The sequence below is a fragment of the Dendrobates tinctorius genome, unplaced genomic scaffold (assembly GCF_039654945.1).
Source record: "Dendrobates tinctorius isolate UK_male_01 unplaced genomic scaffold, ASM3965494v1 ptg000057l, whole genome shotgun sequence".
In the NCBI taxonomy this organism is placed as follows: Eukaryota; Metazoa; Chordata; class Amphibia; order Anura; family Dendrobatidae; genus Dendrobates; species Dendrobates tinctorius.
In genome coordinates this window covers 7,003,387-7,026,157 of record NW_027361725.1, presented here as the reverse complement: position 1 = coordinate 7,026,157, position 22,771 = coordinate 7,003,387, and the positions used below count along the sequence as shown (strand labels likewise).

The following is a 22,771-nucleotide window of genomic DNA, read 5'->3' as shown; positions in this document are numbered from 1 at the left end:
GACAAGTGGCGCAGTGCCCATGAGAGCAGCGCTAGTTAATAACTGAAAGAGCCGCACACCAGGCTGGTGAATGCTTGCGGAAAATTACCTCTCTGAGCTGTGATCGACCATGTTCATGTCGTGAGCGGAAACTCTGAACTCGCTGATTCGTATGATCTCATCAAAGCCAATTTCCACTGAGTAATAAACATAGACTTTGCCGTTATGTCTGAAATTTGGATGGAAAACAATTCCTAGAAAACCTCGCTCGTCGCCTTCCCAGGGTGAGGTCAGGACGGCTTGGGAGATATTTAAAAATGGCTTTTCCAGTCTGGAACGATCGGGAAGATAGGTCCAAACTAGGCCAATCTGCTCTGCCACAAAGAAGCGATGCGTACCATCGTTGGCATGGACCATGGCCACGGGATTCTGGAGACCATTCGCCACTTCTTCCAGACATAGCTGCAGACAGCCCTCTGAGTCAGCCGTCACCAAGCCCAAGTTCTGGTTGAGTTTCGTGTTCACTAACAAATGAGGAAAACAGTAATCGATGTCATCTAGAGCCAAGTGGCGGCAGAATTTGGCCATGTTCCCTTCCAAGGCCAATAACTCTTTGTCAGACGTCATGTATCTGAAAAGTGACCTGCATTTTTTCCAGACATCCGAGCAATAATCCTCACAGAGGCCAGCCACGGAACGCATCGGTGTGCTGGGGTCTTCAGCATCATATAAGTGAGCAGCATACGGGGAGCACTCCTACAATGGCAGAAAAATAAAAGGAAAAATAAGCTGCGCCATTTTTTTGCACAAATGAATTCATATACAGTGGGGCAAAAAAGTATTTAGTCAGTCAGCAATAGTGCAAGTTCCACCACTTAAAAAGATGAGAGGCATCTGTAATTTACATCATAGGTAGACCTCAACTATGGGAGACAAACTGAGAAAAAAAAAATCCAGAAAATCACATTGTCTGTTTTTTTTTCCTTTTATTTGCATATTATGGTGGAGAATAAGTATTTGGTCAGAAACAAAATTTCATCTCAATACTTTGTGATATATCCTTTGTTGGCAATGACAGAGGTCAAACGTTTTCTGTAAGTCTTCACAAGGTTGCCACACACTGTTGTTGGTATGTTGGCCCATTCCTCCATGCAGATCTCCTCTAGAGCAGTGATGTTTTTGGCTTTTCGCTTGGCAACACGGACTTTCAACTCCCTCCAAAGGTTTTCTATAGGGTTGAGATCTGGAGACTGGCTAGGCCACTCCAGGACCTTGAAATGCTTCTTACGAAGCCACTCCTTCGTTGCCCTGGCGGTGTGCTTTGGATCATTGTCATGTTGAAAGACCCAGCCACGTTTCATCATCAATGCCCTTGCTGATGGAAGAAGGTTTGCACTCAAAATCTCACGATACATGGCCCCATTCATTCTTTCATGTACCAGGATCAGTCGTCCTGGCCCCTTTGCAGAGAAACAGCCCCAAAGCATGATGTTTCCACCACCATGCTTTACAGTAGGTATGGTGTTTGATGGATGCAACTCAGTATTCTTTTTCCTCCAAACACGACAAGTTGTGTTTCTACCAAACAGTTCCAGTTTGGTTTCATCAGACCATAGGACATTCTCCCAAAACTCCTCTGGATCATCCAAATGCTCTCTAGCAAACTTCAGACGGGCCCGGACATGTACAGGCTTAAGCAGTGGGACACGTCTGGCACTGCAGGATCTGAGTCCATGGTGGCGTAGTGTGTTACTTATGGTAGGCCTTGTTACATTGGTCCCAGCTCTCTGCAGTTCATTCACTAGGTCCCCCCACGTGGGTCTGGGATTTTTGCTCACCGTTCTTGTGATCATTCTGACCCCACGGGGTGGGATTTTGCGTGGAGCACCAGATCGAGGGAGATTATCAGTGGTCTTGTATGTCTTCCATTTTCTAATTATTGCTCCCACAGTTGATTTCTTCACTCCAAGCTGGTTGGCTATTGCAGATTCAGTCTTCCCAGCCTGGTGCAGGGCTACAATTTTGTTTCTGGTGTCCTTTGACAGCTCTTTGGTCTTCACCATAGTGGAGTTTGGAGTCAGACTGTTTGAGGGTGTGCACAGGTGTCTTTTTATACTGATAACAAGTTTAAACAGGTGCCATTACTACAGGTAATGAGTGGAGGAAAGAGGAGACTCTTAAAGAAGAAGTTACAGGTCTGTGAGAGCCAGAAATCTTGATTGCTTGTTTCTGACCAAATACTTATTTTCCACCATAATATGCAAATAAAATGAAAAAAAAACAGACAATGTGATTTTCTGGATTTTTTTTTCTCAGTTTGTCTCCCATAGTTGAGGTCTACCTATGATGTAAATTACAGACGCCTCTCATCTTTTTAAGTGGTGGAACTTGCACTATTGCTGACTGACTAAATACTTTTTTGCCCCACTGTAATATAGAGATGAGCAATGGATTTGGCATACTTGAGTGGTATAAAGGTATTCAGGCAAATTATCGGGAAAAGTTATATGGATGGCCTAGGACGGTAACATGAATCGACATGGGCGGTTATGTGGGAGGCCATGGGCGGTTATGCGGTTGACCATGGTCAGTCGTGTGGTTGGCCACGGGCAGTCATGTGGGTGGCCATGGGCGGTTATGTGGATGTTGATAGCTATGGGCGGTTATGCGGCTGGCCATGGGCGGTCATATGGATGGCCAAGGGCGGTAATGCGGATGGCCAAGGGTGGTCATGTGGATGCTGATGGTCATGGGTGGTTATGTGGATGGCCATGGGTGGCTATGTGTATGGCTTAAGTAAATAACTTAGGGCATCCAAGTTAATGCATTAGACTTATTTATATATCATGCAAAAATGAGGAAAAAAAAAAGTACAAAATGAGCTAAAACACTATCTGCAGACCAAAATTTAACCAGGGGCTCAGGGAGGTCTACAATGAGTATTTACTAGAAAATTATGGCAGTTTCTGCCTTGTTTCATTGATAGGTTTATCAATCAACGTGACACAGTGGTCTAGCCGGATAAGCAAGTTTAAAGGCAGCAGTACGACGTCTCATAGTGCACTTTAAAGTTACAAAAGGGCAGGTGGTAATTCCTTCATTAGGGCCAACGACTATTAGATAGAGGAGATGATGGTTTTCATGTGTCTTTTGTTCTGAGGACTCCGTTTTGTGGGGTATCAATGGGCGATTTATTAGCATAGCCTTCAGGGCATTTTTGAGTTATAAAAGGGGTGAAAGGTATTTCCCCCCGCATGGGCATCAATAATTATCTAGAGCAGATTACAACTACAAAGTGTATATTTTGTTCTGGAGGACCCCATTTTGCTTGGTATCATGTAATACTTGCTTCCACCTGTGGAAGCACTGCAGAGAAAATACAAATCTTTTGCTTGGTTTCCCTACAGATATTGTTTATTTCTGGAAGTTCCAAGCAGCCTCTGCCAGATTTCCTTACAGATAATTGCTGGAGCTCCAAGCAGCCTCTGCCAGGTTTTGCTGCAGCTTCTGCCTAGGGCTCCAAGCAGCCTCTGCCAGGTTTCCCTACAGCTTATTCCTGGGCCTCCAAGCAGCCTCTGCCAGGATTCCCTACAGATTATTCCTGGGCCTCCAAGCAGCCTCTGCCAGGATTCCCTACAGATTATTCCTGGGGCTTCAAGCAGCCTCTGCCAGGTTTCCCTACAGATTATTCCTGGGGCTCCAAGCAGCCTCTGACAGGTTTCCCTACAGATTATTCCTGGGGCTTCAAGCAGCCTCTGACAGGTTTCCCTACAGATTATTCCTGGGGCTTCAAGCAGCCTCTGACAGGTTTCCCTACAGATTATTCCTGGGGCTTCAAGCAGCCTCTGACAGGTTTCCCTACAGATTATTCCTGGGCCTCCAAGCAGCCTCTGCCAGGATTCCCTACATATTATTCCTGGGCCTCCAAGCAGCCTCTGCCAGGATTCCCTACAGATTATTCCTGGGGCTTCAAGCAGCCTCTGCCAGGTTTCCCTACAGATTATTCCTGGGGCTCCAAGCAGCCTCTGCCAGGTTTCCCTACAGATTATTCCTGGGGCTCCAAGCAGCCTCTGCCAGGTTTCCCTACAGATTATTCCTGGGGCTCCAAGCAGCCTCTGCCAGGATTCCCTACAGATTATTCCTGGGCCTCCAAGCAGCCTCTGCCAAGTTTCCCTACAGATTATTCCTGGGGCTTCAAGCAGCCTCTGCCAAGTTTCCCTACAGATTATTCCTGGGGCTTCAAGCAGCCTCTGACAGGTTTCCCTACAGATTATTCCTGGGGCTTCAAGCAGCCTCTGACAGGTTTCCCTACAGATTATTCCTGGGGCTTCAAGCAGCCTCTGACAGGTTTCCCTACAGATTATTCCTGGGCCTCCAAGCAGCCTCTGCCAGGATTCCCTACAGATTATTCCTGGGCCTCCAAGCAGCCTCTGCCAGGATTCCCTACAGATTATTCCTGGGGCTTCAAGCAGCCTCTGCCAGGTTTCCCTACAGCTTATTCCTGGGCCTCCAAGCAGCCTCTGCCAGGATTCCCTACAGATTATTCCTGGGCCTCCAAGCAGCCTCTGCCAGGATTCCCTACAGATTATTCCTGGGGCTTCAAGCAGCCTCTGCCAGGTTTCCCTACAGATTATTCCTGGGGCTCCAAGCAGCCTCTGACAGGTTTCCCTACAGATTATTCCTGGGGCTTCAAGCAGCCTCTGACAGGTTTCCCTACAGATTATTCCTGGGGCTTCAAGCAGCCTCTGACAGGTTTCCCTACAGATTATTCCTGGGGCTTCAAGCAGCCTCTGACAGGTTTCCCTACAGATTATTCCTGGGCCTCCAAGCAGCCTCTGCCAGGATTCCCTACAGATTATTCCTGGGCCTCCAAGCAGCCTCTGCCAGGATTCCCTACAGATTATTCCTGGGGCTTCAAGCAGCCTCTGCCAGGTTTCCCTACAGATTATTCCTGGGGCTCCAAGCAGCCTCTGCCAGGTTTCCCTACAGATTATTCCTGGGGCTCCAAGCAGCCTCTGCCAGGTTTCCCTACAGATTATTCCTGGGGCTCCAAGCAGCCTCTGCCAGGATTCCCTACAGATTATTCCTGGGGCTCCAAGCAGCCTCTGCCAAGTTTCCCTACAGATTATTCCTGGGGCTTCAAGCAGCCTCTGCCAAGTTTCCCTACAGATTATTCCTGGGCCTCCAAGCAGCCTCTGCCGAGTTTGCCTACAGATTATTCCTGGGCCTCCAAGCAGCCTCTGCCAAGTTTCCCTACAGATTATTACTGGGGCTTCAAGTAGCCTCTTACAAGTTTCCCTACAGATTATTCCTGGGGCTTCAAGTAGCCTCTGACAGGATTCCCTACAGATTATTCCTGGGGCGGCTCCAAGCAGCCTTTGCCAGGTTTCCCTACAGATTATTCCTGGGCCTCCAAGCAGCCTCTGACAGGTTTCCCTACAGATTATTCCTGGGGCTCCAAGCAGCCTCTGCCAGGTTTCCCTACAGATTATTCCTGGGGCTTCAAGCAGCCTCTGCCAAGTTTCCCTACAGATTATTCCTGGGCCTCCAAGCAGCCTCTGCCGAGTTTCCCTACAGATTATTCCTGGGCCTCCAAGCAGCCTCTGCCGAGTTTCCCTACAGATTATTCCTGGGCCTCCAAGCAGCCTCTGCAGAGTTTCCCTACAGATTATTCCTGGGCCTCCAAGCAGCCTCTGCCGAGTTTCCCTACAGATTATTCCTGGGCCTCCAAGCAGCCTCTGCCAAGTTTCCCTACAGATTATTCCTGGGGCTTCAAGTAGCCTCTGACAGGTTTCCCTACAGATTATTCCTGGGGCGGCTCCAAGCAGCCTTTGCCAGGTTTCCCTACAGATTATTCCTGGGCCTCCAAGCAGCCTCTGCCAGGTTTCGCTGCAGCTTATTCTGGGGCTCCAAGCAGCCTCTGCCAGGTTTCCCTATAGTTTATTGCTAACTCTTGGGGCTCCAAGCAGCCTCTAATGGTCTGATTGCATCTTACATATAAAATTGTAAATTCCCCTTTAAACCCTCAGACTTCTCCACCTGTTACATTTTGTCACCCATCCATCAAGTTATGCTTCTCTCCCATCTGTTATAACAGTTCTTCTGATGACTGCAAATTACGCTTGATTTTTTCCTCCATTAGACCTGGAACATAATGTGATCTCCTGAGATGTGCTCCTGAGATAGTAGTTAGTCTCTCACTTGGTAACCACCTCGGGCAACATATGAGTCACATGTTAATGTATGATAACACACTTGTAATCCTTCACCTGGCCCCATCTGCAGATCTGCGGCTATAGTAGTCCCGTAGATCAGAAGTTGCTGCCTCCCGCTGTGACTTTGCATGTCCTCTCATTGGGTGAGCATGCATGTGTTTTCCAATGGGAAGAGGGAAGTCATTGCCAGACCCTTCTGGTGGTTTACTTTCCATGGGACTAAAGGATGAAACATGTTGAAATCCGACATGTCCAATCCTTCTGTTACTGAACATCTGTTGCTGGGAACCTTCTAATACTTTGGAGAATTGGCTTAGCTTTCCAATAATGGAAGGTTTCTTTGTTGTTTTGGAATTTTGTAAGCAAGAATGGGAATTCTTAACATATCAGACATGTCTGCCAAAAGATGCTTCAAACAAGAGCCTGACCTTGTGCCATTACATAGACTTCAGAACGGCATTTCTTGATGACTGCCCATTGCCCCAAGTAAATGCCCTATTACCCATTGTAGCTAGGCTTCCCATCACGGGTGGTAAAGATTCTGCCTGGCATGGATCATATGCACCATATTGCTTTGTACCATCACATGGCAGAGATAACGTGACCTCATTTCCAGTGTCACCTGGCTGAGATCACATGACCCCATATCCGGTATCACCCAGGAGAGATCACATGACCCCCCCATATCCAGCATCACCTGATCCTATATCACATGACCCCATATCCGGTATCACCTGATCCTATATCATATCACCCCATATCCAGCATCACCTGTCAAAGATCACGTGACCCCATATCCGGTATCACCTGATCCTATATCATATCACCCCATATCCAGCATCACCTGTCAAAGATCACGTGACCCCATATCCAGCATCACCTGGCAGAGATCACGTGACCCTGACCCTATGTCATTATCACCTGGCAAAGATCACATGATCCCATGGTACTGGAATAAATGATGTGACCCCCATCCCTGGCAGTCATTGCACTGGGGGGCTTTGGTTGCAGCTGCTTTGTGAATGAACTGATGTCCGGAATGTGGGCACTCACCTGGCACAGGATGTCCTGCACATGGGCAGCGCACAGCTCGTAGCCTGCCTCGTCTATGTGCCCCATCACCCGGTAGAAAGTGTCCATGATCTCCCTGTCCCGGGAGGAGTCGCAGCAGCCCAAGTCTCCGTACTGCACACAGAAGGTGAGCGCCTGCGGGGGCCGGAACGGGGGCTTGAAGTCCAAACACTGCGGGTGACAGAGAGCCCGGGGCAGCAGAGCCGGGAGCAGCAGCCAAGCAGCCCACCTCAGCCCCATCCTGACAGCCCCAACACTGAGGCGCGATCCGGCTCATTCAGCTCGTCCCTCCCCAGTGATCTGCGGCAGCTGCACATTGTCCCTGTTATGCAATAAGACCTGCCCCTGGGCTGAGCCTGCACCCCCACCCCCTGCTGCACTGTGCACCCCACCTCCCCGCACTATGCACCCCCACCCCCTGCTGCACTGTGCACCCCCACCCCCTGCTGCACTGTGCACCCCCACCCCCTGCACTATGCACCCCCACCCCCTCCTGCACTGTGCACCCCACCTCCCCGCACTATGCACCCCCACCCCCTGCTGCACTGTGCACCCCCACCCCCTGCTGCACTGTGCACCCCACCTCCCCGCACTATGCACCCCCACCCCCTGCTGCACTGTGCACCCCCACCCCCTGCTGCACTGTGCACCCCACCTCCCCGCACTATGCACCCCCACCCCCTGCTGCACTGTGCACCCCACCTCCCCGCACTATGCACCCCCACCCCCTGCTGCACTGTGCACCCCCACCCCCTGCTGCACTGTGCACCCCACCTCCCCGCACTATGCACCCCCACCCCCTGCTGCACTGTGCACCCCCACCCCCTGCTGCACTGTGCACCCCACCTCCCCGCACTATGCACCCCCACCTCCCCGCACTATGCACCCCCACCCCCTGCTGCACTGTGCACCCCACCTCCCCACACTATGCACCCCCACCCCCTGCTGCACTGTGCACCCCACCTCCCCGCACTATGCACCCCCACCCCCTGCTGCACTGTGCACCCCACCTCCCTGCACTATGCACCCCCACCCCCTGCTGCACTGTGCACCCCCACCCCCTGCTGCACTGTGCACCCCACCTCCCCGCACTATGCACCCCCACCCCCTGCTGCACTGTGCACCCCCACCCCCTGCTGCACTGTGCACCCCACCTCCCCGCACTATGCACCCCCACCCCCTGCTGCACTGTGCACCCCACCTCCCCGCACTATGCACCCCCACCCCCTGCTGCACTGTGCACCCCCACCCCCTGCTGCACTGTGCACCCCACCTCCCCGCACTATGCACCCCCACCCCCTGCTGCACTGTGCACCCCACCTCCCCACACTATGCACCCCCACCCCCTGCTGCACTGTGCACCCCACCTCCCCGCACTATGCACCCCCACCCCCTGCTGCACTGTGCACCCCACCTCCCCGCACTATGCACCCCCACCCCCTGCTGCACTGTGCACCCCCACCCCCTGCTGCACTGTGCACCCCACCTCCCCGCACTATGCACCCCCACCCCCTGCTGCACTGTGCACCCCCACCCCCTGCTGCACTGTGCACCCCACCTCCCCGCACTATGCACCCCCACCCCCTGCTGCACTGTGCACCCCACCTCCCCGCACTATGCACCCCCACCCCCTGCTGCACTGTGCACCCCCACCCCCTGCTGCACTGTGCACCCCACCTCCCCGCACTATGCACCCCCACCCCCTGCTGCACTGTGCACCCCCACCCCCTGCTGCACTGTGCACCCCACCTCCCCGCACTATGCACCCCCACCTCCCCGCACTATGCACCCCCACCCCCTGCTGCACTGTGCACCCCACCTCCCCACACTATGCACCCCCACCCCCTGCTGCACTGTGCACCCCACCTCCCCGCACTATGCACCCCCACCCCCTGCTGCACTGTGCACCCCACCTCCCTGCACTATGCACCCCCACCCCCTGCTGCACTGTGCACCCCCACCCCCTGCTGCACTGTGCACCCCACCTCCCCGCACTATGCACCCCCACCCCCTGCTGCACTGTGCACCCCCACCCCCTGCTGCACTGTGCACCCCACCTCCCCGCACTATGCACCCCCACCCCCTGCTGCACTGTGCACCCCACCTCCCCGCACTATGCACCCCCACCCCCTGCTGCACTGTGCACCCCCACCCCCTGCTGCACTGTGCACCCCACCTCCCCGCACTATGCACCCCCACCCCCTGCTGCACTGTGCACCCCACCTCCCCGCACTATGCACCCCCACCCCCTGCTGCACTGTGCACCCCACCTCCCTGCACTATGCACCCCCACCCCCTGCTGCACTGTGCACCCCCACCCCCTGCTGCACTGTGCACCCCACCTCCCCGCACTATGCACCCCCACCCCCTGCTGCACTGTGCACCCCCACCCCCTGCTGCACTGTGCACCCCACCTCCCCGCACTATGCACCCCCACCCCCTGCTGCACTGTGCACCCCACCTCCCCGCACTATGCACCCCCACCCCCTGCTGCACTGTGCACCCCACCTCCCCGCACTATGCACCCCCACCCCCTGCTGCACTGTGCACCCCCACCCCCTGCTGCACTGTGCACCCCCACCCCCTGCTGCACTATGCACCCCCACCCCCTGCTGCACTGTGCACCCCCACCCCCTGCTGCAGCACTGTGCACCCCACCTCCCCGCACTATGCACCCCCACCCCCTGCTGCACTGTGCACCCCACCTCCCCGCACTATGCACCCCCTGCTGCACTGTGCACCCCCACCCCCTGCAGCACTGTGCACCCCACCTCCCCGCACTATGCACCCCCACCCCCTGCTGCACTGTGCACCCCACCTCCCCGCACTATGCACCCCCACCCCCTGCTGCACTGTGCACCCCACCTCCCCGCACTATGCACCCCCACCCCCTGCTGCACTGTGCACCCCACCCCCTGCTGCACTGTGCACCCCACCTCCCCGCACTATGCACCCCCACCCCCTGCTGCACTGTGCACACCACCTCCCCGCACTATGCACCCCCACCCCCTGCTGCACTGTGCACACCACCTCCCCGCACTATGCACCCCCACCCCCTGCTGCACTGTGCACCCCCACCCCCTGCTGCACTGTGCACCCCACCTCCCCGCACTATGCACCCCCACCCCCTGCTGCACTGTGCACCCCCACCCCCTGCTGCACTGTGCACCCCACCTCCCCGCACTATGCACCCCCACCCCCTGCTGCACTGTGCACCACCCCCTGCTGCACTGTGCACCCCCACCCCCTGCTGCACTGTGCACCCCACCTCCCCGCACTATGCACCCCCACCCCCTGCTGCACTGTGCACCCCACCTCCCCGCACTATGCACCCCCACCCCCTGCTGCACTGTGCACCCCACCTCCCCGCACTATGCACCCCCACCCCCTGCTGCACTGTGCACCCCCACCCCCTGCTGCACTGTGCACCCCACCTCCCCGCACTATGCACCCCCACCCCCTGCTGCACTGTGCACCCCCACCCCCTGCTGCACTGTGCACCCCACCTCCCCGCACTATGCACCCCCACCCCCTGCTGCACTGTGCACCCCCACCCCCTGCTGCACTGTGCACCCCACCTCCCCGCACTATGCACCCCCACCCCCTGCTGCACTGTGCACCCCCACCCCCTGCTGCACTGTGCACCCCACCTCCCCGCACTATGCACCCCCACCTCCCCGCACTATGCACCCCCACCCCCTGCTGCACTGTGCACCCCACCTCTCCACACTATGCACCCCCACCCCCTGCTGCACTGTGCACCCCACCTCCCCGCACTATGCACCCCCACCCCCTGCTGCACTGTGCACCCCACCTCCCTGCACTATGCACCCCCACCCCCTGCTGCACTGTGCACCCCCACCCCCTGCTGCACTGTGCACCCCACCTCCCCGCACTATGCACCCCCACCCCCTGCTGCACTGTGCACCCCCACCCCCTGCTGCACTGTGCACCCCACCTCCCCGCACTATGCACCCCCACCCCCTGCTGCACTGTGCACCCCACCTCCCCGCACTATGCACCCCCACCCCCTGCTGCACTGTGCACCCCCACCCCCTGCTGCACTGTGCACCCCACCTCCCCGCACTATGCACCCCCACCCCCTGCTGCACTGTGCACCCCACCTCCCCACACTATGCACCCCCACCCCCTGCTGCACTGTGCACCCCACCTCCCCGCACTATGCACCCCCACCCCCTGCTGCACTGTGCACCCCACCTCCCCGCACTATGCACCCCCACCCCCTGCTGCACTGTGCACCCCCACCCCCTGCTGCACTGTGCACCCCACCTCCCCGCACTATGCACCCCCACCCCCTGCTGCACTGTGCACCCCCACCCCCTGCTGCACTGTGCACCCCACCTCCCCGCACTATGCACCCCCACCCCCTGCTGCACTGTGCACCCCACCTCCCCGCACTATGCACCCCCTGCTGCACTGTGCACCCCCACCCCCTGCAGCACTGTGCACCCCACCTCCCCGCACTATGCACCCCCACCCCCTGCTGCACTGTGCACCCCACCTCCCCGCACTATGCACCCCCACCCCCTGCTGCACTGTGCACCCCACCTCCCCGCACTATGCACCCCCACCCCCTGCTGCACTGTGCACCCCACCCCCTGCTGCACTGTGCACCCCACCTCCCCGCACTATGCACCCCCACCCCCTGCTGCACTGTGCACACCACCTCCCCGCACTATGCACCCCCACCCCCTGCTGCACTGTGCACACCACCTCCCCGCACTATGCACCCCCACCCCCTGCTGCACTGTGCACCCCCACCCCCTGCTGCACTGTGCACCCCACCTCCCCGCACTATGCACCCCCACCCCCTGCTGCACTGTGCACCCCCACCCCCTGCTGCACTGTGCACCCCACCTCCCCGCACTATGCACCCCCACCCCCTGCTGCACTGTGCACCACCCCCTGCTGCACTGTGCACCCCCACCCCCTGCTGCACTGTGCACCCCACCTCCCCGCACTATGCACCCCCACCCCCTGCTGCACTGTGCACCCCGCCTCCCCGCACTATGCACCCCCACCCCCTGCTGCACTGTGCACCCCACCTCCCCGCACTATGCACCCCCACCCCCTGCTGCACTGTGCACACCACCTCCCCGCACTATGCACCCCCACCCCCTGCTGCACTGTGCACCCCCACCCCCTGCTGCACTGTGCACCCCACCTCCCCGCACTTTGCACCCCCACCCCCTGCTGCACTGTGCACCCCACCTCCCCGCACTATGCACCCCCACCCCCTGCTGCACTGTGCACCCCCACCTCCCCGCACTATGCACCCCCACCCCCTGCTGCACTGTGCACCCCCACCCCCTGCTGCACTGTGCACCCCCACCCCCTGCTGCACTGTGCACCCCCACCCCCTGCTGCACTGTGCACCCCCACCCCCTGCTGCACTGTGCACCCCACCTCCCCGCACTATGCACCCCCACCCCCTGCTGCACTGTGCACCCCCACCCCCTGCTGCACTGTGCACCCCACCTCCCCGCACTATGCACCCCCACCCCCTGCTGCACTGTGCACCCCACCTCCCCGCACTATGCACCCCCACCCCCTGCTGCACTGTGCACCCCACCTCCCCGCACTATGCACCCCCACCCCCTGCTGCACTATGCACACCACCTCCCCGCACTATGCACCCCCACCCCCTGCTGCACTGTGCACCCCACCTCACCGCACTATGCACCCCCACCCCCTGCTGCGCTGTGCACCCCACCTCCCCGCACTATGCACCCCCACCCCCTGCTGCGCTGTGCACCCCACCTCCCCGCACTATGCACCCCCACCCCCTGCTGCGCTGTGCACCTCACCTCCCCGCACTATGCACCCCCACCCCCTGCTGCACTGTGCACCCCACCTCCCCGCACTATGCACCCCCACCCCCTGCTGCACTGTGCACCCCACCTCCCCGCACTATGCACCCCCACCCCCTGCTGCACTGTGCACCCCACCTCCCCGCACTATGCACCCCCACCCCCTGCTGCACTGTGCACCCCACCTCCCCGCACTATGCACCCCCACCCCCTGCTGCACTGTGCACCCCACCTCCCCGCACTATGCACCCCCACCCCCTGCTGCACTGTGCACCCCCACCACTTGCTGCACTATGCACCCCCACCTCCTGCTGCACTGTGCACCCCACCTCCTGCTGCACTGTGCACCCCACCTCCCCGCACTATGCACCCCCACCTCCTGCTGCACTGTGCACCCCACCTCCCCGCACTATGCACCCCTACCCCCTGCTGCACTGTGCACCCCACCTCCCCGACACTATGCACCCCCACCCCCTGCTGCACTGTGCACCCCCACCTCCTGCTGCACTATGCACCCCCACCTCCTTCTGCACTGTGCACCCCACCTCCTGCTGCACTGTGCACCCCACCTCCCCGCACTATGCACCCCCACCTCCTGCTGCACTATGCACCCCACCTCCCCGCACTAGGCACCCCCACCCCCTGCTGCACTGTGCACCCCACCTCCTGCTGCACTGTGCACCCCACCTCCTGCTGCACTGTGCACCCCACCTCCTGCTGCACTGTGCACCCCACCTCCTGCTGCACTGTGCACCCCACCTCCTGCTGCACTATGCACCCCCACCCCCTGCTGCACTGTGCACCCCACCTCCCCGCACTATGCACCCCCACCCCCTGCTGCACTGTGCACCCCACCTCCTGCTGCACTGTGCACCCCACCTCCCCGCACTATGCACCCCCACCCCCTGCTGCACTGTGCACCCCACCTCCTGCTGCACTGTGCACCCCACCTCACTGTGCACCCCACCTCCTGCTGCACTGTGCACCCCACCTCCCCGCACTATGCACCCCCACCCCCTGCTGCACTGTGCACCCCACCTCTCCGCACTGTGCCCCCACCTCCTTGCACTGTGCACCCCACCTCCTTGCACTGTGCACCCCCACCCCCTGCTGCACTGTGCACCCCCACCTCCCCGCACTATGCACCCCCACCCCCTGCTGCACTGTGCTCCCCACCTCCCCGCACTATGCACCCCCTGCTGCACTGTGCACCCCACCTCCTGCTGCACTGTGCACCCCACCTCCCCACACTATGCACCCCCACCCCCTGCTGCACTGTGCACCCCACCTCTCCGCACTGTGCACCCCACCTCCCCGCACTATGCACCCCCACCCCCTGCTGCACTGTGCACCCCACCGCACTGTGCACCCCACCTCCTGCTGCACTGTGCACCCCACCTCCCCGCACTATGCACCCCCACCCTCTGCTGCACTGTGCACCCCACCTCCTGCTGCACTGTGCACCCCCACCCCCTGCTGCACTGTGCACCCCACCTCCCCGCACTATGCACCCCCACCTCCTGCTGCACTATGCACCCCCACCTCCTGCTGCACTGTGCACCCCACCTCCTGCTGCACTGTGCACCCCACCTCCTGCTGCACTGTGCACCCCACCTCCCCGCACTATGCACCCCACCTCCCCGCACTATGCACCCCCACCCCCTGCTGCACTGTGCACCCCACCCCCTGCTGCACTGTGCACCCCACCTCCTGCTGCACTGTGCACCCCACCTCACTATGCACCCCCACCCCCTGCTGCACTGTGCACCCCACCCCCTGCTGCACTGTGCACCCCACCCCCTGCTGCACTGTGCACCCCACCTCCCCGCACTATGCACCCCCACCCCCTGCTGCACTGTGCACCCCACCTCTCCGCACTGTGCACCCCACCTCCTGCAGCACTGTGCACCCCACCTCTTTGCACTATGCACCCCCACCCTCTGCTGCACTGTGCACCCCCACCTCCCCGCACTATGCACCCCCACCCCCTGCTGCACTATGCTCCCCACCTCCCCGCACTATGCACCCCCACCTCCTGCTGCACTTTGCACCCCACCTCCTGCTGCACTGTGCACCCCACCTCCCCGCACTATGCACCCCCACCCCCTGCTGCACTGTGCACCCCACCTCTCCGCACTGTGCACCCCACCTCCCCGCACTATGCACCCCCACCCCCTGCTGCACTGTGCACCCCACCTCTCCGCACTGTGCACCCCACCTCCCCGCACTATGCACCCCACCGCACTGTGCACCCCACCTCCTGCTGCACTGTGCACCCCACCTCCCCGCACTATGCACCCCCACCCTCTGCTGCACTGTGCACCCCACCTCTCCGCACTGTGCACCCCACCTCCTGCTGCACTGTGCACCCCATCTACCCGCACTATGCACCCCCACCCTCTGCTGCACTGTGCACCCCACCTCCCTGCACTATGCACCCCCACCCTCTGCTACACTGTGCACCCCACCTCTCCGCACTGTGCACCCCCTGCTGCACTGTGCACCCCCTCACCCCCCTGCACTGTGTACCCCATCTCCTGCACTGTGCACCTCCATGTCCTCTATGTGCACCTCAGCACTTACACTATGCACCATCAACCTCTGCACCTCCAAATCAGTGTGCACCCCAGCACTTGTACTATGTACTTCCAAATCATCAGTGTGCACTAGGGTGACCGGATCTCATATGGGGGGGAAAAAATGTCAGAATCTTGTTCGTCTGGACTCCACAAAACGATTCCCCTTTCCAGATATTGAGAGAGCCAAAATTTGAGCTCGATCAAACGACGTTAACCCGTGCCGCTCGTCGCTCAAAGTTTGAAAAAATCCAAATTGAGGTATTTTAAGATTTAGGTATTTTGCATAGTCTGTTAGACTATAAAGAATGTGACAACAACATTGCAGAAATAGCCCTGACCAAATTTTCGAACCATTTGTGGTATTTGAATGCAGAGTTGGTGGGATTATCGTTTTTTGATCCCACCATTACAGACAATGAAAAGTTGTTAATGGCTAATAAATTGCTCAGTAGCACAGATGAACCATCAGAGCACGCTAACCTACATGAGTTGATAATTTTACATAGTTATCTAATCTATTCTAGAGCTTTTGTTAAAGTAGTTTTTGAAACGTCAGAATATAATGCTCGGCATTTGCTTACAACTTGCAGGACATATTGCTTTTGTTCTTCATCTTTTGTCAGAAGGTCGTTAAAGTCGGTTACTTCCTACCTCTTTTCATTTTTCTTTCCTAACTTTTGGATTTACAACCCTAGCGTGCTCTGATGGTTCATCTGTGCTACTGAGCAATTTATTAGCCATTAACAACTTTTCATTGTCTGTAATGGTGGGATCAAAAAACGATAATCCCACCAACTCTGCATTCAAATACCACAAATGGTTCGAAAATTTGGTCAGGGCTATTTCTGCAATGTTGTTGTCACATTCTTTATAGTCTAACAGACTATGCAAAATACCTAAATCTTAAAATACCTCAATTTGGATTTTTTCAAACTTTGAGCGACGAGCGGCACGGGTTAACGTCGTTTGATCGAGCTCAAATTTTGGCTCTCTCAATATCTGGAAAGGGGAATCGTTTTGTGGGGTCCAGACGGACAAAATTCCGACATCGATTTTTTGCGGTCACCCTAGTGTGCACCTCTGCACTATGCAATTCCAAATCCTCTCTCTGCGCCCCAGCCATTGGCCTGTGCGCCTGTGCACCCACTCTGCCTGCACTGTGTACTTTCACCTATAGTATTATGTGCTTCAAAATCCTCATTTGAACTCCCAGCTCCTGTACTTTGCACCCCAGCGTGCAGTCTTTGGACTTCTACCTCTGCACCTCTATATACACCGAGCACCCTCACCCCCTGCAATATATACACCTACAAATCAACACTGTACACTGACATCCCACATACTGTGCACCCCTCTGCGGATGTTCACTGCCTCTAGTGTGCATCTTTAGACTATAGCCCCACAATCTTCACATCCTGCACTGTGCACTTCCAAATCCTACCCCTATACCCATTATCACTACCCCAACAACCTTATAATGATCCCCTCCACGTTCACCTCCAAACCGCAGTCCTACACTGTCCTTCTCTAAGCTAGAACTTTGTAGCCTACCCATTGCGCGAGGCACCTACAAATCGCTTCCATCTACACCACCAATGCAATGAGCCCCTCCATGTCATGATGATAGCGGGCTATGAAAAGTATGTGGCTTCTTGTTATCTAGTAGCTGATGGTCAGGATTAAGGTGATGTTCTGTCTCCCGAGCAGATCTTTTGCCACCTGTTTCTCTTTCACCCTGTGATGCTTTAGTCCGTCTTGCATGATTTTGTGCCGCAGTCCAGGGCTCCTTTTGTTCTTTTTACACCAGACCTTCCCTTGTGACCTGCAATTATTTTCCACCAACTATCTCCCTCCTAGCTACACAATCAATCCTCCTCATCTCTAAACTTCTGGAACGCTTGGTTCAGTCCACTATCACTCTGCTCTCTTAAAAGGCATCTGTCAGTAGGACCAACCCTCCTAAGTCTGTATGGGTATGTAGGTGATAGGAAGCTGAATAAGAGATGCCATGATATCTGCGATCCAATGTCTTATTCCAGAGAAATCCACATTTTCCTTCATATGTAAATGAGCTGTTAAGATTTATGGGCGAGACTAAGATCTTCACGAGAATCTGCCCCCAGAGCTAATTTTAAATAAAAGGTGTTACCAGTGTGAGACATGTTATGGCTGACCGTCTGCTCTCTTCATCTACATGTCTTACACTGGGTACGCCCCCTTTCATTTAAAATTAAGTGATATTTCCGTGTTTGATTCTACCTTCTACTGCCTTGGGGTTGTATTTGATCTTTGCTTTGTATTTACATTCAGTCACTCACATCAGCTGCACCTCAAAAACATCTCCAGAATTCAACTTTTTCGCCTGTCACTACATTCGTTTTCCATCCGCTACAGAATATAACATAAGCTTATAACACTCACCTACAAAGCTCTTCATATGGCTGCACTGCCCTACATCTCCTCTTTCATATTCTACCACCTTACCCATTCTCTCCACAGCACTGCACTGCCCAACATTTCCTCTCATTTGTCTACCACCCTTGTCCTCTCTAGTGCCTCACTGCCTTACATCTCCTCTTTCATCTGACAATCACCTTACTCGTCCTCTCCACAGTACTGCACTGCCCTACATTTCCTCTTTGTCTACCACCCTGCTTGTCCTCTCCACACTGCTGCACTGCTCCTCTTCACAGCGCTGCACCGCTCTACTTCTCCTCTCTCATCTACCACCTTACTTGTCCTCTCCACAGTAGTGCATCACTCTACATCTCCTCACCTATTTCTACCATACTACCTGCCCTCTCAATAGTGCTGCACAGCCCAACATCTACTCATCTGTCTACCACCTTATCCATCCTATTCACAGTACTGCACAGCCCTACATCTCCTTTCTCATCTGTCTCCCACCCTACTCATCCACTGCACTATGCTGCACCACTCTACATCTCCAACTTCAACTCTGTCTACCTCCCTACCTGTGCTCTACATAGTGTGGCATCATCCTACATCTCCTCCTCATCGGTTTTACCACTGTGCTGCACCACCCTACATCTTCTTTCTTGTTCCTGTCTGCCACAATACTGTGCACTCCAGTCCCGTAACTCATTACATCTCCTCCTTATCTCAGACTACCACCCTACCCGTCCTCTCCACAGTGCTGCACCACACTACATCTTCTCGTTTGTGTACCACCCTACCTGTCCTCTCCATAGTGCTGCACCGCTCTACATTTCCTCCCTTATTTGTCTACCACACTACCCATTCTTTCCATCCATCTAATGGCCGAAGACTAAAATTCTTCATCTTCCGACTCTCCTCCTCCAAGTCTTCCAAGAACCCCTCCAAATCTTAACTCGCGTTGCACCAGCTCTCTGGAATACATTACCTCAGACAATCAGGTTAATTATACAGGTCTGCGACTAAAAAGCTGTTTGATGATTTTCATATAATTTCCACGTGTTTTGATAACGAAAAAATATGGAAAAAAATCCTAAATGTCAGAACTTGCCACAAACCTATAGGTTCTTCTGCAAACTCTGGTGTGAATCATCAGCAGGCAACTCATTTTCTTTCCCCATTAACATCAATAGGAACTGCATGATTGGCTGGTGGCAGTCAGATGTTTAGTGATATAATGAAAGGTCCTTATACTTTCAAGAAACTTGCATTGGAATCATTCGTCAACTGCGTTTCTCCAAATTAGCGTTATGGCTTTTGCGGAAGTTTATTATTCGCCTGACTGTTTGTTTCATTTGTGGTGAATATACAATGTTGAATCAACAGCTGAATATTACAGACTTTGTGAAAAAAGTATACTTTGCATACTTAGAACTAAAACTCAAGAGCTCAAGATAAAGTTTGAGTGCCTCATAAAATGTACAAACAGTGTGTTGAGAACCTCCGAAATTGGTTGAAGGGTAAGAAAAAAGCTTTCTGTTATGGGATTCCTATGGCATGGCGAGAGCAAAAGAACCATAGTGATGACTTCTACTTTTGTTCATGCAATGTGAAAGGGTATAATTCCTAATGGAAGCATTCCATTTCATACCCCAATCTTCACAGAGCAATTTGTCCCATCCCCAATGGCATATATCTATACCAGTACTCTAGGCCCCTGCTACCTTGGAAGATACCTAACTCCGATGAAGGTGGAGTCATACCTGAACCAGATGACGAATCAAGTTCTGACTTTGAAGATGATACAAGACCAAAATTATTTTCCCAGGAGGAGATGAAGGATTTAGTAAGAGACTTGAATTTTCCCAAAGATGCCACTGAGTAACTTGGTTCAAGGCTCAAAAGCAGGAATGTAATGTTATCAGGAGTGTCTTTTTAATGGTTCAGACTTTGTGAAAAGGCGTTTGTTCCTTACTTTGTCCAGAAAGACAAGTTGGTTTATTGCATTGATGTTGAAGGTTTGATCGGTTAATTCAAAATCCAACGTGATTCAGCAAAATTCCGTCTTTTTATAGATTCTTCAAAAAGAAGTCTCAAAGCAGTTTTACTTCACAACAGCGTTTCATACGTTTTCATCCCTGAAGGTCGTTCCGTACACTTGAAGGAAACCTACAAGAGCTGGGAATTGGCTCTTCGTAAACTTTAATATGAATGTAACGGGCTGGGTGATGGAACCACTGTGCCAAAGCCTAAGGAAAACCTGGAGGGTCATCCAATCCAACCACAGACATGCAGTGGTTAATGATACTGCAGTCCGTGGAGAGACAAGGGAGGTGATCCAGGTGCTACTCCAGGATTGACCTTGGGTAGTTGGCGGCTGACCCCTAGGAACTGATAGCTGGGATGGCCCAGGGAAATGTCCAACAGATGCAAGCAGAGAAGATGACCGGAACTGCAGAGCAGACAGGACAGTCTGAAAGAAAGATGAGCACTGGCAGGTAAAGCTGGCTCTGCTGCTGTTGAGGTGAGAACTGGCAGGTGCAGCAGGCTGAGATGCAAGTACTGGGACCTGAGAACTGACAAGCGTGTTAGGAACAAACTCACAACATTGCGCAGTCACCTCCATGTTGGAGGAGGCGGTTTAAATAGTACGTGACCTCCAACTATTTGGGGACACGTTAGAGGAACGTTGCCGTACCCTTTAAGAAAGAGGAAGTGTGCGTGCGCCCTAAGCACAGTGCCTGAGGACTTGCTAGGAGAGCACGCATCCCGGACAACAGCAGACCCGGAAGGAGTAGGACGGGAGCCTCGGCGGTGAGTACGTTGATGTCTCTGCTGGCAGAGATGCGGGTGCTACAATGAGGACCAGAGTTGACAAGTGTGTGGGGAATTGAAGGTCTTGTATGTGCATGCTGCTTGGGCAACAAGCTGGATGTACCAAATACCCTTGTTTTCTGTGTCTGAGGTACAGTCGAGACCGACAAAATCACTGGACCAAAAAGAGTTGGCAGCCGAGGGTGCTCACAGTCGATGAAAAAAATGTCCTCGGAGAAACTTTGGTACCTCCCTATAAAGTTCTTCTACCACCTCTCCACATAAAATTTAGCTTGATGAAGCAATTCGGAAAATAACTTCCAAGAAATGGGGAATGCTTCAAATACTTGGTCACCAAGTTTCCAAGCCTCTCAGAGGCAAAATTGAAGGAAGGTGTGTTCGCTGAACCAGACATTAGAAGGCTTATAGCTGATAATGAGTTTGTCAATAGCATAACGGACCCTCAAAAAGAAGGGTGGATTAAATTTAAAAAGGTCGTAGAGAAATATTTAGGCAATAAAAGAAAGATCCTGACAACAAAGATCTTCGGACGAATGCTGAAAGCATTTCAAGCTTTAGGTTGCCTGATGAGTTTGAAATTGCATTTCCTCCATTCCCACCTTGACTACTTTCCTGAAAATTTGGGAGCTGTGAGTGAAGAGCAAGGTGAGCGATTCCACCAGGACGCTAAAGAAAAGGAAAGAAGATACCAGGGAAAATGGAGCATTGCAATAATGCAGACTACTGTTGGATGCTTCAGAGAGACACTCCAGATGCCACTCACAAGCGTAAATGTACCAAGAGGAGCCTCACAGGGAAAAAAATAGATTTTAGTGAGCTCATTTCAGTTCAAAAATGATTTTCATGAAAAATTTGTAATAAAAAATTTTTAAGTCTATTTTCATTTAGTTTGCAGTATTGCCTTATTTAACATAGTTACCTAATATGTCAGGACGTGATGTTCCATGACAAAACGGAGATCATTTTTCGGATTCGGAGCACAAAAAAGCATAAAGATCACATGGAATAAACAAAACAGCTCTTGAAATTGTTTTTTTGCAGACCTGTGTTACCAGTGTCTACAGTTTTCAGCATGCACTAACACCACATCTCTTTAGGCAGTCCTATTCCATCAGTAATTTAATCTCGCTTCTCCTTTGCCAATGTTTCATCCAAAACTGATAATTAATGGGCATTTACTCCAGAAAAGCCATATTTATTTTTTTTTGTTATAGTTTTATGCTCACTACTATGTGAAAAACATTGCTTGTACTGCCTGAACCTAGATAAGCAGGGGTGTCACACTACTACTAGCAATTGACACAGTGCCCTCAGTGTTTATAAGCTGATGACACTTATAATATCTCGTCTGTAATCGGTTGTTTTCACAGTGTCCGCAGCCAGAACGACTTTCCTGGATCATGAAGGATTTACTACGAGAACATCAGCCAGCTCTGAACATTGGCAAGAAGATGGAGATTTTAGAAAAAGTAAATAGCGTCCAAGTTTGTAGCGTGGAAATAAACATGACAGTGATCCCCTGTAGCTTGGACACATTGCACATGATGCTCCTCTGCGCAATTAATGATGGAGATTATTGGTGCTGAGCTCGAACACATAATCTGGACCTTCACGTTTCCCTAAAACAACAATGTAACGATATAGTTATGTGTTGTATCTCCTGGATATCAAGATTACAATGGTTGTCCAGTCTGGATGAACCTCGCGATTGAATGATCTGCTGACAACCTGGCGGGAAGAGTTTCCTTTCCCTGCAGCGCCACCACTGCAGAAGTAATGCATTACACAGTGCACAATAAAATCAATGGACTGTACAGTTCTTTCTAGTTCTGGTAGAACATATTATAGATACTTCAAAATTAAA

General features: G+C 54.2%; 1 protein-coding gene and 1 long non-coding RNA gene across 2 annotated transcripts in view; one reads left to right on the top strand and one right to left on the bottom strand.

Moving 5' to 3' along the window:
- The window catches only part of HHIPL1 (HHIP like 1), a 27,895-nt gene extending 20,313 nt beyond the window's left edge, over nucleotides 1–7,582 (bottom strand). The window contains 3 exon segments of the mRNA XM_073577706.1: nucleotides 89–735; nucleotides 7,248–7,535; nucleotides 7,538–7,582. Coding sequence (XP_073433807.1) covers nucleotides 89–735; nucleotides 7,248–7,535; nucleotides 7,538–7,582 — 980 coding nt within the window.
- Nucleotides 7,255–22,771, top strand: LOC141091921 (uncharacterized). The gene is made up of 2 exons (XR_012232621.1): nucleotides 7,255–7,392; nucleotides 22,278–22,771. It is a non-coding gene; the product is annotated as an uncharacterized lncRNA (long non-coding RNA).